At 36.5% G+C, this 16487-nt stretch overlaps 1 protein-coding gene across 1 annotated transcript in view; it reads right to left on the reverse strand.

Annotated features, from left to right (window-relative positions):
• The window catches only part of RNF17 (ring finger protein 17), a 116956-nt gene that overhangs the window by 48098 nt on the left and 52371 nt on the right, over positions 1-16487 (reverse strand). The window contains exons 17-20 of the mRNA XM_061133328.1: positions 8094-8247; positions 6178-6293; positions 4851-4971; positions 1987-2107 (exon numbers count right to left, since the gene is read on the reverse strand). Coding sequence (XP_060989311.1) covers positions 1987-2107; positions 4851-4971; positions 6178-6293; positions 8094-8247 — 512 coding nt within the window. The remainder of the gene's footprint in view (positions 1-1986; positions 2108-4850; positions 4972-6177; positions 6294-8093; positions 8248-16487) is intronic.

Raw genomic sequence — 16487 nt, forward strand, 5'->3', positions numbered from 1 at the left:
TGAATAACCAACAAATCATAGAAGAAATCAAAAAAAGAAATCAAAATATGTATAGAAATGAATGAAAATGAAAACACAACAACCCAAAACCTATGGGACACTGTAAAAGCAGTGCTAAGGGGAAGGTTCATAGCATTACAGGCTTACATCAAGAAACAAGAAAAAAACCAAATAAATAACCTAACTCTACACCTAAAGCAATTAGAGAAGGAAGAAATGAAGAACCCCAGGGTTAGCAGAAGGAAAGAAATCTTAAAAATCAGGGCAGAAATAAATGCAAAAGAAACTAAAGAGACCATAGCAAAAATCAACAAAGCTAAAAGCTGGTTTTTTGAAAAAATAAACAAAATTGACAAACCATTAGCAAGACTCATTAAGAAGCAAAGAGAGAAGAACCAAATTAACAAAATTAGAAATGAAAATGGAGAGATCACAACAGACAACACTGAAATACAAAGGATCATAAGAGACTACTACCAGCAGCTCTATGCCAATAAAATGGACAACTTGGATGAAATGGACAAATTCTTAGAAAAGTATAACTTTCCAAAACTGAACCAGGAAGAAATAGAAGATCTTAACAGACCCATCACAAGCAAGGAAATCGAAACTGTACTCAAAAATCTTCCAGCAAACAAAAGCCCAAGACCAGATGGCTTCACAGCTGAATTCTACCAAAAATTTAGAGAAGAGCTAACACCTATCTTACTCAAACTCTTCCAGAAAATTGCAGAAGAAGGTAAGCTTCCAAACTCATTCTATGAGGCCACCATCACCCTAATTCCAAAACCAGACAAAGATGCCACAAAAAAAGAAAACTACAGGCCAATATCACTGATGAACATAGATGCAAAAATCCTTAACAAAATTCTAGCAAACAGAATCCAACAACATATTAAAAAAATCATACACCATGACCAAGTGGGCTTTATCCCAGGAATGCAAGGATTCTTTAATATCCGCAAATCAATCAATGTAATACACCACATTAACAAATTGAAAGATAAAAACCATATGATTATCTCAATAGATGCAGAGAAAGCCTTTGACAAAATTCAACACTCATTTATGATTAAAACTCTCCAAAAAGCAGGAATAGAAGGAACATACCTCAACATAATAAAAGCTATATATGACAAACCCACAGCAAGCATCACCCTCAATGGTGAAAAATTGAAAGCATTTCCCCTGAAATCAGGAACAAGACAAGGGTGCCCACTCTCACCACTACTATTCAACATAGTGTTGGAAGTTTTGGCCACAGCAATCAGAGCAGAAAAAGAAGTAAAAGGAATCCAGATAGGAAAAGAAGAAGTGAAACTCTCACTGTTTGCAGATGACACGATCCTCTACATAGAAAACCCTAAAGACTCTACCAGAAAATTACTAGAGCTAATCAATGAATATAGTAAAGTTGCAGGATATAAAATTAACACCAGAAATCCCTCCAACCTTTCTTACCACCACTCTGCCCTTCTGCTTCTGGGTTGCCTCAACCACAGGCCTTTTAACCAGACCTGTCCTGGGTAAAAGCACAATGGTCAAGCCTGGTTCCCCTTCAAAGTATCCACTTGCACCCAGGAAAAATTCCTATTTCTCCAGATGAGAATGCAGGCTACTCTACTATTTTGCTCACCCCTACCCTGCCGTTTCTCTTCCTGATCCTCTTCACAAACAGTTCAAGAGGCCACCTAAGGCAGACATCCCACCTAAAATAAAATGTCAGTCTCCTTTTCTCAGATGCACCCTTTATCTCCAGGAACCATTCTTGTTGTAGAGCCCCGTAGGAATGAAGAAAAAGCAACTCTACTCCTACCTAGACTAAAGACTCCAATTATTTTTTCTTCTCATTTTACTGACCCATTAATAGCAAAGACTCCTGTCTATAGTCTAAGCAGATCTCCAATGGAGAATGATATGCCAGTTTCCCTTTTTGTGAACAGTGTTACATATAAACTAAAAATAAAAGTTTACAGGTCCACTTACCCTACTTCATAAGATGCTAGGCCCTCTTTGACTAGCTGGTCATTAATACTGATGGGAATCATTCCAGGAGCACCAAGAAAATCAAAAAGTTCAACTAACAGCACATTATCTTCCAGAATTTCTGTAAAAATATTAAGACTAGTTTGGGGAAAGAAATAAACACATCACAAATGAAGCAATTTTAAAAACCTGAGAACTTAATTTCCTTCATTTTGCATACATGAGGCCTCCTGCTCAATAATATCCGTTTCTCTCTAGGGGTAGATACATCACTTGTCATACATGAAAGAACTGCCAATGTTAATAAAATTTACATTTTAGGCTATTATGTACTATATTCTATAATAAACCAAAAGCAGCTTGAAGCTTTTAGATTCAGAGAAAAACACAGTGACATACATTAATTGCAACAGCATTCTGTTGTGGTTTTAAACTGTTTTACTGGATTCTGCCAAGTTCCAGAGGGCAAAAGATATAAATAAAAATTAATACAGGGCAGTGCTTATTTGTGAAGGTTTACAGCTTTTCTAAGAATGACACACACAGAACACGAAGTTTCAAACAACAAAAACTCAACCCAGAGCATTAACTGGAATTTCCCCCCCTCCTTCTGTTTTTAGGACAAACCATCTAACTTTTTACCTGCTTATTAGGCCTATTTCCTAAAAGAAACAGGGAGTCAGCTTAGGGTAAAGTTACATCTCATGTGCCTATTTGCTTATTTTGCGCACAGAGAGGTTCTCTGTACACACCTGAAGGAGTGAGAGAAATTTCTTTAAGAAACACACACTTCTATGCATTGAGATCGGCTAATGCATTGAGATTGGCAGGTGAGATCGGCAGGTGCAAAGAGAATGATGATTCCAAATGAAAAGATAAACTATTATCAGCAGTAACATCCTACATTGCCTAGCCATAAGAATACTTGTTGGAAGGCTTTTTCCCCCTAAGAATTTAAAAATCATCCCTGACTACTTTTTAATGGACCAGATATATTATCTAGAAACAAAATGCTAAGCAACTCGGAACCTTCAGTTAAGTCCAAGCTCCTCACTTTTCATCTTCTATGTTCCCCTTAGCACTTTGATTTCATACTTTCCTTGCACAAGTTCTTTATTCCAGAGGGCCAACTTTCCCTCTGTTCCATACCTTTACTATCTTACCTGCTCTGCTCCTAATTAAATGTCCTTTGCTTTATAAGATAACAACATATACTGATCTCATCACTGTGCAGGTTGATAGGGAAAGATGTTTTAGGTCAAGTGGGGCCTTCTGTCACTCCTTAAATCAAATACACTACACTTGTGCTCAGATATTACTGGCATAACAATTAACTGAGAATGAAAAAGGGAGAGTCAAGAAAGAAATCCGAGTTAAGTCTTCATGGATTAGCCTTGGGAGGAGACATTAAACAAAGTAGCTAAAAACCAATGAAATAAAATACCAAGAGGAAAGCTAAAAGGACAATTAAAGCACTTTAAAGTTAGAGCCAGTTCATTAGAAAAGACCCTGATGCCGGGAAAAACTGAGGGCAGGAGGAGAAGGGGAGGACAGAGGATGAGCTGGTTGGATGGCATCACCGACTCAATGGACATGAGTTTGAGCAAGATCAGGGAGATGGTGAAGGACAGGGAGGACTGGCATGTTGTAGTCCATGGGACTGCAAAGAGCTGAACACAACTGAGTGACTGAACAATGACAAAGTCAGCTCAAGTTACTCAGGACTAAAAGACCCTTAATTTACTACTTATATTAGAGAAGCCAGACAAAAAATTCTATAGACTAAGGGTACAACTTCTATAATCATATTCCTCTTCTACAGAACTACTGCATCAGAATAACATCTTATACAAAGTGAATTAACACATTCTAGGTTATAACTAAATAATTAAATCATTTCTAGGTTATGTGGCCTTGAGCAACTGATCTCTAAGCTTCAATTTCTTCATTATAAAACAGTCTAATAATCTCATGATGTTTTGAGTTTGCTAAATGAAAATGAAAAAGTAGATATCATAAAAAGGGCCTTTGAAAGTGCCATATAAGTCAAACCTAAGTAAACATAGTTGTATATATCCTGCACTAGTACTGCTCAGATCAACACAGCCAATGTCAGTCACAGCTTTGGAAAAGATCAAAATCTCTGATAACAGCAGCTTTCGAATCCTCCATCCAAATCCCTTGGGGTCATACATGTTTCACAATTCTTCAAACTGAGAAAAGCTATACAGAATACATACTTATCACTTTCTAATACCCCCAGAAATTCTGAGGCAGCAATCATGACTATCCTGAAGTAGACTATATGATGAATACTCACTATAAGGGAGATCAATATTAGATCTTCATGTAAACTCAGGTTTTGCCACTAAACTTGTTGAGTTACAAAACTGAGGGCTAGAGCTTAGCCTGTGTATCAGACTCAAACTGTTTCAAAGATAAACAATTTTTTCCAAAATAAGCTGAGAACCTACAGTTAAATTCACCTGAGTCAAATAAAACAAAAACTATTTTCTAGTTATCTCCCATTTCCCTTCGCTTTCCTGCAAATTGATGAGGGACAGAGACTGGCCCAAAGGCAAAGAGAAATAAGAGAAGTTAACTCCTGACTTTAGGGTTTTCAAGAAGACATGCTAAGGATGACTTGATCTTCAGTGGAAATTTGCCTCATGTGCTGATTTTAGGTTCTCGGGCCTGCAGAAGATATTATTCCATTGTCCTCAGTTCTCAATAAATGTTACTTCTCACAGCTCATAATGACAACACACTGAAATTATAAGATCTGAAAAATGTTATATATTATACTCTTAGTCTTATTTAAGATTATGATCACATGGCACCCAATAAAAATGAAGAAAGCTTACTAATGATGGAACATGTCATAAACTTATCTTGAGTCTTTTCTTCAAATTTTTCTTTAGCATCTTTTGACCACTGCACTGTCCCTTTATATGGTTCAATATAGGCCAGCTTACATTTAATTGCCTAGGTCAAACAAAATTGCATCATTAAGAAAGTAATGTTAACTTACAGTTATTTTAGAATTCAAGTGTTAAATGTGTACAAAACCAAACTTTGCATTTGAATTTAATACATATTTAGAAAACAAATGTCCAAAAATCTCTCTAACAATACTTATAAATGCAAACAGCTGGAATCAACAGAATATGGGATTATGAGGTACAAACCATTACATATAAAATAAGCTACAAGGATATATTGAACAACACAGGAAATATAGCCAATATTTTATAACTATAAATGAAGTATAACTTTAAAAAATTGTGACTCACTATACTGTACACTTGTAACTTGTATAATACTCTACACCAACTATATGTCAATTAAAAAAATAAAATTCCAAATAGCTTATTAAAAAATACCAAAACCAAAGATGAAACAAAAATCCCCAGAGTACTTTGCTGAATGAACCATTTTATACTCAGATACTGGAATAATAAGCATCCACTTAAAGAACTGCAGATTTTAATACTACAATATATTGTTAGATGAAAATGCAGGTTATAGGACTATCTATAGTCTTATAATTGTTAAAAACACAGAAGATGCATCTTAGAAGTATATATATCAAAAATACTGAATAATTCTGAATGATTCCTCCTTTATTTTATCATCTATATTTTCAAGTTCTTCCTGTATTATTTTATCCATTTTAAATGAAAAGTACTGCTTAACAACAATTCAAATACTAGGAGTATATAAATTAGGAAATAAGCTTCCTTAACCATACTTATCTTTGGGGAGTAGGATTCCAAGAGAAGGGTAAGTTTTTTACTTATCCTTCCAGACATCTTTCTCTTGCACATGTTACACATACTTAAACGTAAATGGGATCACAGTGAAACCACTTCTGTAATGACTTTTTTCACATAATACATCATATTCTTATCACATTGTACAGTTATTTCAAAATAATACATTAAAGGCTGCAGACCAGTAAGTACTTACAAAAACACACATATTATACACATAATTATAATTAATGCTTATCTGCTAAGATACATATTATTTCTTAAATAGTAACTACAGAAACTCTGATAGCCCATGAGTTAGAAATTATTTACAGGAAAACTGTAGTTAAAAGAACATTTATACAGTAAAAATAACTTCAAAACTCCTTTCATGTTTGTACTGATATTCTAAACCTATGATTCACAGTAAGCAGATTACCTTCTCTGCAGGATTCAGAAACTCATCCTTTATCTTACGCATGTCTTTAAGTGTTATTTTTGCTGTATTGCCAAAGTCCACATATTTAACTTCAACTTCACGATGTCCAGGCAATCCTTCAAAAATTATGAAACTGGAAATCACAAACTTGGAAAAAACATTATCTAGCAAAGTTTAGACTGATCTACAATCAACTAGATTAGAATATCTTTATGTTTAACATACAAACTTAATATTTTTTTAATGTAAAAAATATTTCTAATATTTTCTCACAAAACCAACCATAATATATTGTTGTTTCAGACTTGGTGAATGAGAAACTAACAATTTAAAGATATCAAAAGATAACCAAAATCGGGATAACAAAGTCATCCAATGCTATGTGTTACAGCCTAAAAGTTAAGAATTAGATCTGGAGTTAAGACACTTAAATGACATGTGACTGTGAGGAAATCTAATTAATATCTCTAAGATACTACCCTGAGCAAATTACTTTTTTCTCTCAGCCTCATTATTTCACCTGTAGAGTGGGTGCACCAACAGAGTCAGATCTTAAGATTGTTTTTGATGATTCACCTACTTAAAATACACTTTGCAAAGCACCAAACACAAACTAAGCATTTAATGTGTTAGTCAACATAGGTAATTAAGCAAGGCAAGAAACTTAATGATCAAGGCACAGATCGATTCATACAATAATATCTAATAGTGAAATTTTAAAAATTATCTGTAGATATTGTGAAAAATGAGCAGAAACAGACCTCTATGTCAAACTAGTTTTCATATTTTAGAGATACCAGAGAAATCTCTGGAACATTCAAATAGACTGAAGCATGAATAAAGATCTATCTTTTCATTTTGAGTGTTTAGCTCCTCTAAGCACATGTGTATACAGTGCTACAAAACTTTTTGCCATTACTTTCAAATTTATAAACTTCTACAGAATACAATTTCAAAATGGAAAAAGTTCAGGTATTCTCTGCTCCTAGGGAGAAGTGAAAGCAAATGGAACGACACCAGTACTACCTAAGATGGCACTCAAGCAGAGTCTGAAAAGACATATGTACCTCAAGTTTAAGGTAAAGAGTTGAGGAAAATGCTCCATCAGAGTAAACCTAAAAAGTAAACGGAATTCAGAAAACTAGCAGCTGAATCTAGGAAAACAAGTGACACAACTCCCCAGAATAACAACAGTGTAGTAAGCCTAGATGACAAGCAAGTCTACATGGAGCAAGTGATGGAATGATGTTTTCACTGTTACAAAAGAAAAAATCAAACCAACATTATGTGAAAAGTCTTATCATGTAGAAAATTGTTTTAAACTATTAGGAAAATGTAGCCATAATTTTTTTAAAAAAGTGAAAAATTGATGGAATTATCAACTCAGAATTAAAGCTATACTTTATGGAATAGCACTGAAAATACTTGCACACAATATGAATTTAACTAAAAACTGTGATATAACTATGGAGGAGAGAGTGGTGACAAAACAGCTGTGAGATCTAAAACTCATCTAATACATTTACTACCTAAGAGTGAAGTGTCTACAAAGTATTACACATTATTTAGAAGAAATAACAGATAAATGACAAAAGAAAGCCAAAAGAATTAAAAGTATTTGTCTTTTCAGTAGAGATTGGAGTATGTGTAGGTCATTTAGAACTATTTTTTAAATAAGGCAAATGTTAGAAAACAAAATAATGGTTAAAGTCCTAGTCAAATCAAATGAAATCCAAGGAGCCAGAGGTTCATCTATCAACATTATCACTAGCTTTCTAAAGCTAGATGACAGAGCAAAATTGTAAGATCAGATAATGATTTAATTAATTTAATTAATGATTTAATTTGCACTGACTCAAATGATATCAATTTTTAAATGAAACATCTCCCTGAGGAAATAGGGTGCAATTTCCTACCAATAACTTTTGCTCGGTACCAAATTCCGTCTTCAAATTTAGCGACACAGGCTTGATCTTGAACTGGACAGAGGATTTCCAGATTTTCTGCATCTTCACTTTTATAGAATTCCTCAATTCCCTTTAATAGAAATAAAAAATCCAGGCTCTCTATCTAAGAAAGAGAGATTAAAGCAGGGATTACAGCATTATTGTTTCATAGAAACTTAAAATTTAAATGTTCCATGTATTACAGGCACTGCTCATAAAATGATCAAATATTAGAACCGAATTAGACATAAGCAGTCATGTAATTTATGTTTGAAATATTCTGCTACAAAAGTAGTATATAAAAATTAACATATATAAGACATAACAAAAATTTATAAAAATCACAGTCTTCCAGTTATCTTAAGATATCCTTCCAGATTTTTTTCTTTTTTTGGCTGTGCCATGCAGCATCTTAGAACTTACTTCCCTGATCAGGGACTGAACCTGAGCCCATAGCAGTAAAAGCACCAAGTCCTAACCATTAGACCACCAGAGAACTCTTGCTTCTAGATCTTTTTCTAAACACACTTTCCATGGTTTTTTTTTAACCAAAAATCAGACCATGCCACACAATTTGATAATCTGCATTTTCCTATCAATTCTCACATTCTCTGCTTCAGCAAGTGCTCCTACTAGTACTTTTAAACCATATTATATTTCCCTAACTGACCAACTGTGGTGTTGGAAAAGACACTTGAGAGGCCCTGGACTGCAAGGAGATCAAACCAGTCAATCTTAAAGGAAATCATTTGAATATTAATTGGAAGGATTGATGCTGAAGCTGAAGCTCCAATACTTTGGACACCTGATGCAAAGGGCTGACTCATTAGAAAAGACCCTAATGCTGGGAAAGATTGAAGGCAGGAGGAGAAGGGGACGAGAGAGAAGGAGATGGTTGGCTGGTTGGTATCACCGACTCGATGGACACGAGTCTGAGCAAGCTCCAGGAGTTGGTGATAGACAGAGAAGCCTGGCATGCTGCAGTCCATGGGGTCGCAAAGAGTTGGACATGACTGAGTAATTGAACTGAATTGACCAAACCAAGTAGCCAATCTGACTACTTGTTATGTTTGGTCATCTAAATAAGTCTTATAAATTAGTGTAGTGTTCTTTTATTTGGGGCTTGAGGCTTTTATTTATTTATTTTCCATTTATTTTTATTAGTTGGAGGCTAATTACTTTACAATATTGTAGTGGTTTTTGCCATACATTGACATGAATCAGCCATGGATTTACATGTATTCCCCATCCCGATCCCCTCTCCCACCTCCCATAATCCTGTCTTGTTAAAGATAGTCTGCTATTTTTCTGTAGAAAGCCTCATCTTCTGGATTTATGTGGTTATGTCTTCATCCTATTATTTATCTTCTTCCTCCACTGAGTTAGGGTATATGCCCTGACTTTCCTCAAAACAGAAAGTTATATCTACAAGTTTGATGGATTCAAGCCAAATCTTTTGGCTAGAATACATGATAGTTGCAACACATCAGAAGACAGCATTACTCACTGTTAGTAAGCTAAGATTCATCTATGGAATGGTGTGGCAACTTTCATCCCTTCTCTACACAGTTACATGTTTCCCTTGTGATCACCAAATAATTCATGTATGTTACTTTGCCATTGTATGAATGTCTAATTTCCCATTAGCCATCCATCTAATGGTTTTAAACTGAACTGATAAATCTTTAAATCAGTAATTTCAGTAGAGTTTGTGAAAAGACTTCATAATTCAGTAGAGGTTTACTTTATTAAACAGGATTATCTGGTTACTTTAAAACACAGTTCCTGAAGTTCCTATACTACTTCAAACATAGTTACTAAAACAAAACCAAGGACAACTGTTTATCTCTCCAAATACCAATTCTTAAAGTTAAAAAGTATTTTAAAAACCATCTCAAATGGTCAAAAAATGAGGTTTTTCTCTTTTGTGAGTGCAACAATGCAAGTGGAAATTTTCTGAAATTTTTGTTATTTCATTAAAAATTTTTAAAACTATTTAAAGCCTTCTAAACCTTTATTTCTAAGTAGGTAGTATTCATATTCCTCCACTAACAGGCTATCCAAAGGGAACACTGAAATATTCAACAGACAAGTGACAGGAGCAAAATTGCAGAATCTGAAGCTCCAAGCTCTCATTTCCTCATAGAAACACTGAAAAAACGAGAAACCATCTGAACCAGCTTTGTTAGGGCTCTGGAAAACAGTTAAGGCTTACAGCATTGAAGCAAACACCCAATTAAACTTTCAACATTCAAGGAAGTCAACATAAACACTTGTCAAACACAAGCTAAAAGAACACAGACACTTCAGAGATCACACACAAGCAATAGTACTTGCAAGAACAGTTTGAAAAAGTCTCAAAAGAAAAAAACTACCACAGTTTTCAACAATTTAAAACAAATCCAGTTATGCATGGGTGCATGTGTGTGGGGGCTATCTGATTTTCAGAGTTTTACTGTATTATAATAGTTGATGCCTAATTTTCAACAAGAAATCAGAAGACATACAAAGAAATAGGGAAACATGGCTCATTCCAAGTAACAAAATTCAGTTCAGTTCAGTTGCTCAGTCGTGTCCGACTCTCTGTGACCCCATGAACCGCAGCACGCCAGGCCTCCCTGTCCATCACCAACTCCCAGAGTTTACCCAGACTCATGTCCATTGAGTCAGTGATGCCATCTGACCATCTCATCCTCTGTTGTCCCCTTTCCTCCTGCCTTCAATCTTTCCCAACATCAGGGTCTTTTCAAATGAGTCAGCTATTCACATCAGGTGGCCAAAATACTGGAGTTTCAGCTTTAATATCAGTTCCTTCCAATGAACACCCAGGACCAATTTCCCTTAGGATGGACTGGTTGGGATCTTCCTGCAGTCCAAGGGACTCTCAAGAGTCTTCTCCAACCCCACAGTTCAAAAGCATCAATTCTTCTGTGCTCAGCTCTCTTTATAGTCCAACTCTCACACCCATACATGACCACTGGAAAAGTAAACAGACAGAAATCAGCCCTTAGGAAGTCCAGATAGTGGATTTACTAGACAAAGAATTTAGAACTGTCTTAAATATGCTCAAAGAGCTAAAAGAAAAGATAGACAAGGAACTAGAGAGAACAAGGAAAACAATATAGGATCAAAACTAAAATACCAACAGATAGTAATTATAAAAAGGAATCAAATTCTGGAACTGAAAAGTACAGTAACTGAAACAAAAAATACTCTGGAAAGGTTAAACAGCAGATTTGAGCAGCCATAAGAAACAATCAGTGAACTTGAATATAGGACAATTGAAATAGTGAGAAACAGAAAGAAAAAAAAGAATTAAGTGAACAGAGACCAAGATATTTGTGGGATATCATCAATCACACCAATATATGCATTATAGGAGTCCCAGAAAAATGAGAGAGAAAGAAAGGAACAGAAAGATTATCTGAAGAAATAACGACCAACAACTTCCCAAATTTGATGACATACACAAATCTACAAATCCAATCAGCTAAGCATTACGGGATGATTTACGTCTCTCCCGGGAAGATACAATGGAGCTGTAACCCCCAGAAACTCAAAACATGACCTTATTTGGAGACAGAGTATTTATAGAGATAAACAAGTTAAAATGAGGTCGTTAAAGTAGGTCAAAGAAAGGCAATGCCAAAGAATGCTCAAACAAATGCACAATTGCACTCATCCCACATGCTAGTAAAGTAATGCTCAAAATTCTCCAAGCCAGGCTTCAACAATATGTGAACTGTGAACTTCCAGGTGTTCAAGCTGGCTTTAGAAAAGGCTGAAGAACCAGAGATCAAATTGCCAACATCCGTTGGAACATAAACAAAGCAAGAGAGTTCCAGAAAAACATATATTTCTGCTTTATTGACTATACCAAAGCCTTTGACTGTGTGGATCACAACAAACTGGAAAATTCTTCAAGAGATGGGAATACTAGGTCTGGTATTTGCTCTTGAGCAATCTGTATGCAGGTCAGGAAGCAACAGTTAGAACTGGACATGGAACAACAGACTGGTTCCAAATAGGAAAAGGAGTACGTCAAGGCTGTATGTTGTCACCCTGCTTATTTAACTTATATGCAGAGTACATCATGAGAAATGCTGGTCTGGAAGAAGCACAAGCTGAAATCAAGATTGCTGGGAGAAATATCAATAACCTCAGATATGCAGATGACACCACCCTTATGGCAGAAAGTGAAGAACTAAAGAGCCTCTTGATGAAAGTGAAATAGGAAAGTGGAAAAGTTGGCTTAAAGCTCAACATTCAGAAAACTAAGATCATGGTATCTGGTCCCATCACTTCATGGCAAATAGATGGGGAAACAGTGGAAACAGTGGCAGACTTTATTTTTGTGGGCTCCAAAATCTCTGCAGATGGTGACTGCAATCATGAAATTAAAAGATGCTTACTCCTTGGAAGAAAAGTTATGACCAACTTCAACAGCATATTAAAAAGTAGAGACATTACTTTGCCAACAAAGGTCCATCTAGTCAAGGCTATGGTTTTTCCAGTAGTCATGTATGGATGTGAGAGTTGGACTATAAAGAAAGCTGAGTGCTGAAGAACTGATGCTTTTGAACTGTGGTGTTGGAGAAGACTCTTGAGAGTCCCTTGGACTGCAAGGAGATCCAACCAGTCAATCCTAAAGGAAATCAATCCTGAATATTCATTGGAAGGACTGATGTTGAAGCTGAAACTCCAATAACTTTGGCTACCTGATGGAAAGAACTGACTCATTTGAAAAGACCCTGATGCTGGGAAAGACTGAAGGCAGGGGGAGAAGGGGACGACAGAAAACAAGATGGTTGGATGGGATCACTGACTCAATGGACATGAATTCGAGTAAATCTGGAGTCGGTGATGGACAGGGAGGCCTGGTGTGCTGCAGTCCATCGGGTCACAAAGAGTCTGACACACAAAGAGTCGACTGAGCGACTGAACTGAAAGTAGGTCTTAATCCAGTATGACTAGTTTCTTTATTCAGTTATCACTCAGTTGTGTCTGACTCCTTGTGACCCCATGGACTGCAGCATGCCAGGCTTCCCTGTCCATCACCAACTCCCAGAGCTTGCTCAGACTCATGTCCATTAAGTCGGTAATGCCATCCAACTATCTCATCCTCTGTCATCCCCTTCTCCTCTTGCCTTCAATCTTTCTTAGCATCAGGGTCTTTTTCCAATGAGTCTCTTCTTCCCATCAGGTGGCCAAAGTATTGGAGTTTCAGCTTTAGCATCAGTCTTTCCACTGAATATTCAGGACTGATTTCCTTTAGGATTGGCTGGTTTGATCTCCTCGCTGTCCAATGTGCTCTCAACAGTCTTCTCCAACACATCAAAAGCATCAATTCTTTGGCGCTCAGCTTTCTGTTTACAGTCCACCTCTCACATTCATACATGACTACCGGAAAAACCATAGTTTTGACTAGATGGAACTTTACCAGCAAAGTAATGTCTCTGCTTTTTAATATGCTGTCTAGGTTGGTCATAGCTTTTCTTCCTAGGAGCAAGCATCTTTCAATTTCATGGCTGGAAAAAAGGAGTAAAATTGGGCAAAGACACACACACATAGTAGAAGGCTCATAAAGATGAAGGTAGAAAATGGAGAGTAGTAGAAGCCACTGAACACCAATATTTTCCAGCTAACCACCAGCAATTAGGGCAAGAAGGCATGAAATAGATTCTCACTTATGACCTTCAGAAGGAACCAACACTACTAACAACTTGACCTCAATACCTCTAAACTTCAGAACTGTGAGACAATACTTACATTGTTTACTTTTATTATTTATTTATTTATTTCTCCATAAACTTACATTGTTTAAGCAACTTAATCGGTGGAACTTTCTTATGATACTCTAAGGAATGAATATAGATCTTGCAATGGTAAAGCAGGGTGCTGTTGTAATAAATACCTAACATTATGGGAGAAGCTTTGAAATTGGATTATGAGCAGAAAGAAGAAGAAGAATTATGAGGTACCTGAATGAAAAAAATCCATATTACCTTGGAAAGATTATTGGTAGAAATATGGATGCTAAAGGTGCTTCTGGTGAGATTTCATAGAGAAATGAGGAATATGATACTGGAAACTGGAGGAAAGGAAATCCTTGTTACACAGGGGTAGAGAACTTGGATGAATTATACTGTACTGGGTAGAAAGTAGAACTGGATATTTAGCTGAGGAGATTGCTAAATAAAGTGTCAAAGTGTCAGCCTGGTTTCTCCTTGCTGCTTATAATAAAATGTGAGAAGAGAAAGATAAATTGAAGAATAAATTGTTAAACATGAAGGAACCAGAATCTGAAGATTTAGAAATTTCTTAGCCTATTTGTATTTCAAAAAACGAGAAAGCAAGCTCTGGAGAGACCACCAAGGGCATGACTGGATAGTGTCTGCTGAAGGGAATATGGATGTTATGATTTATGAAGCCAATCAATCAGCACCAAGATGTCCACCAAATTGTCCAAGCCAATCATCTCAGCAGAAACACTGCCAGGCTGAACTGAAGGGGACAGAGGTGAGAGGAAATGAAGCGGAGAGGGGTGGTGGGCTTCTGAGATTCTACAGGCAGAAGAGATGTGACAGAGTGATCTGGTCATGAACATATGTTTCAAGAAAACGGAGGAGTGATTTCAAAGGTGATTCAGAGGCTCAAGTGTGTGCCACTGCTACTGCAGGCCCAGAGCACACAGACCTGAAAGGCAGGGCTGTCTCCTCCTGTGTTCCAGGGATGGGGCCTCCTGTGTTTCATAGTTAGGACAACTCCTCAATTCCAATGGATGAGGCTGCTGCAGGGTTGAGGAAGAAGGGCCACACCCCAGGAGGACTGGAGGACAGAGCATCCAGCCGCTGAGGATTATTCTAAAGCTGTAAGATTCTAATGGAATTCTTCCTGCTAGGATTTGGACTTACTGTCTATTCTCACAGATTTAGAGATAGAGAGAAGTTCTGGCCTAGCTTCAATTAAAGAATTCTTACTTATACCTGATTAAGCTAATTAGAATTTAGTGATTTTATATGAGATTCTGGACTTAGACTTGATGCAAGATGATTATGATTTTTTTGGAACATTGGGATGGGGCGACTGTATGTGAGGAGGAAATTTTTGATAGAGCAGAGAGTAGACTGGTTATGAATTGGTTTGAGTCCTCACCTCAAAATATACTGAAGTTCTAACCGCCTCCCCCAGGACCTCAGAATGTGTCCTTATTTGGAGATAGGGTTTTATAGATAGGATCAAGTTAAAATAAAAGTTTTAGGCTGGAGTTAATTCAATATGACTGGTGTCTGTATTAAAAAGCTGAGACAGACAAGTTACACAGAGAGATTGCCATGTGAAGGAAGCAGAGACTGCAATGATGCAGCAGAAGCCAAGGAGTGCTAAAGATTGCCAGCGGATCACCAATCTAGTCCAGGGACATGGGACAAATCTCTGCTTCCCCTACCCCCCAACCTCAGAAGGAAGGAAGCAACTCTGCCAACACCCTGACATTAAACCTGTAAACTCCAGAACTGGGAGTCAATACATTTCTGCTTTTAAAACTACCTACTTTGTGGCATTGTGGGATCTTAGTTCCCCAACGAGGGATTGAATCCATCCCCTGCTAGTGAGAGAAGAGTCCTAATCAATCAATGAACCACCAGGGAATTCCTGCACTTTGTTATAGCAGGCTTAGAATGTTAATATACTCAAAAAACCCAAGTTAGGACTAATTCAAAGAAAGACACACTAGATGCATGATGAACAAACTGTCAATAGCCATAAAATGAGAATTGTGAAAGCAGCAAGAGAAAAGTGACTTGTCAGATATAAGGGATCATCAATAAGATGATCAGCGGATTTTTCATCAGAAACTTTGGAGGTCAGAATGTAATCAGAAGATACACTTAAAAGAGCTAAAGAAAGAACTGTGAACTGAGAATTATAGATCCAGCAAGACTATCCTTCAAAAATGAGGGAGTAATAAGCCATTCACAGATAAAAAGAGGTAAGGAAGTTCACTACCACCAGACCTGCCTTATAAAAAAGGCTACAGGGAGTCCTTCAGAAGGAAATGAAAGGATGCTAGAGTATAATGTAAATTCATATTAAGATATACATATCTGTGATTAACATAAACACACAAATATGAAAGCCAGTATTATTAACTTTGGTTTCTAACTCTACTTTCATTTTCTACAAGATTTAAAAGACAAATGCACACAAATAATTATAAGTCCACATTATTGAGTATTTGATGTACAAAGATTAATTTTTGAGATTGGTATTATTTAAAAGGGAAATGGAGCTATACAGAAGTAGGGTTTTGTGCAGTTAAAGTTGATATTAATTCAGATTAGATTTCTGTAGGATGTTTCACGT

Source organism: Dama dama, chromosome 30 (assembly GCF_033118175.1).
Source record: "Dama dama isolate Ldn47 chromosome 30, ASM3311817v1, whole genome shotgun sequence".
Taxonomy (NCBI): Eukaryota; Metazoa; Chordata; class Mammalia; order Artiodactyla; family Cervidae; genus Dama; species Dama dama.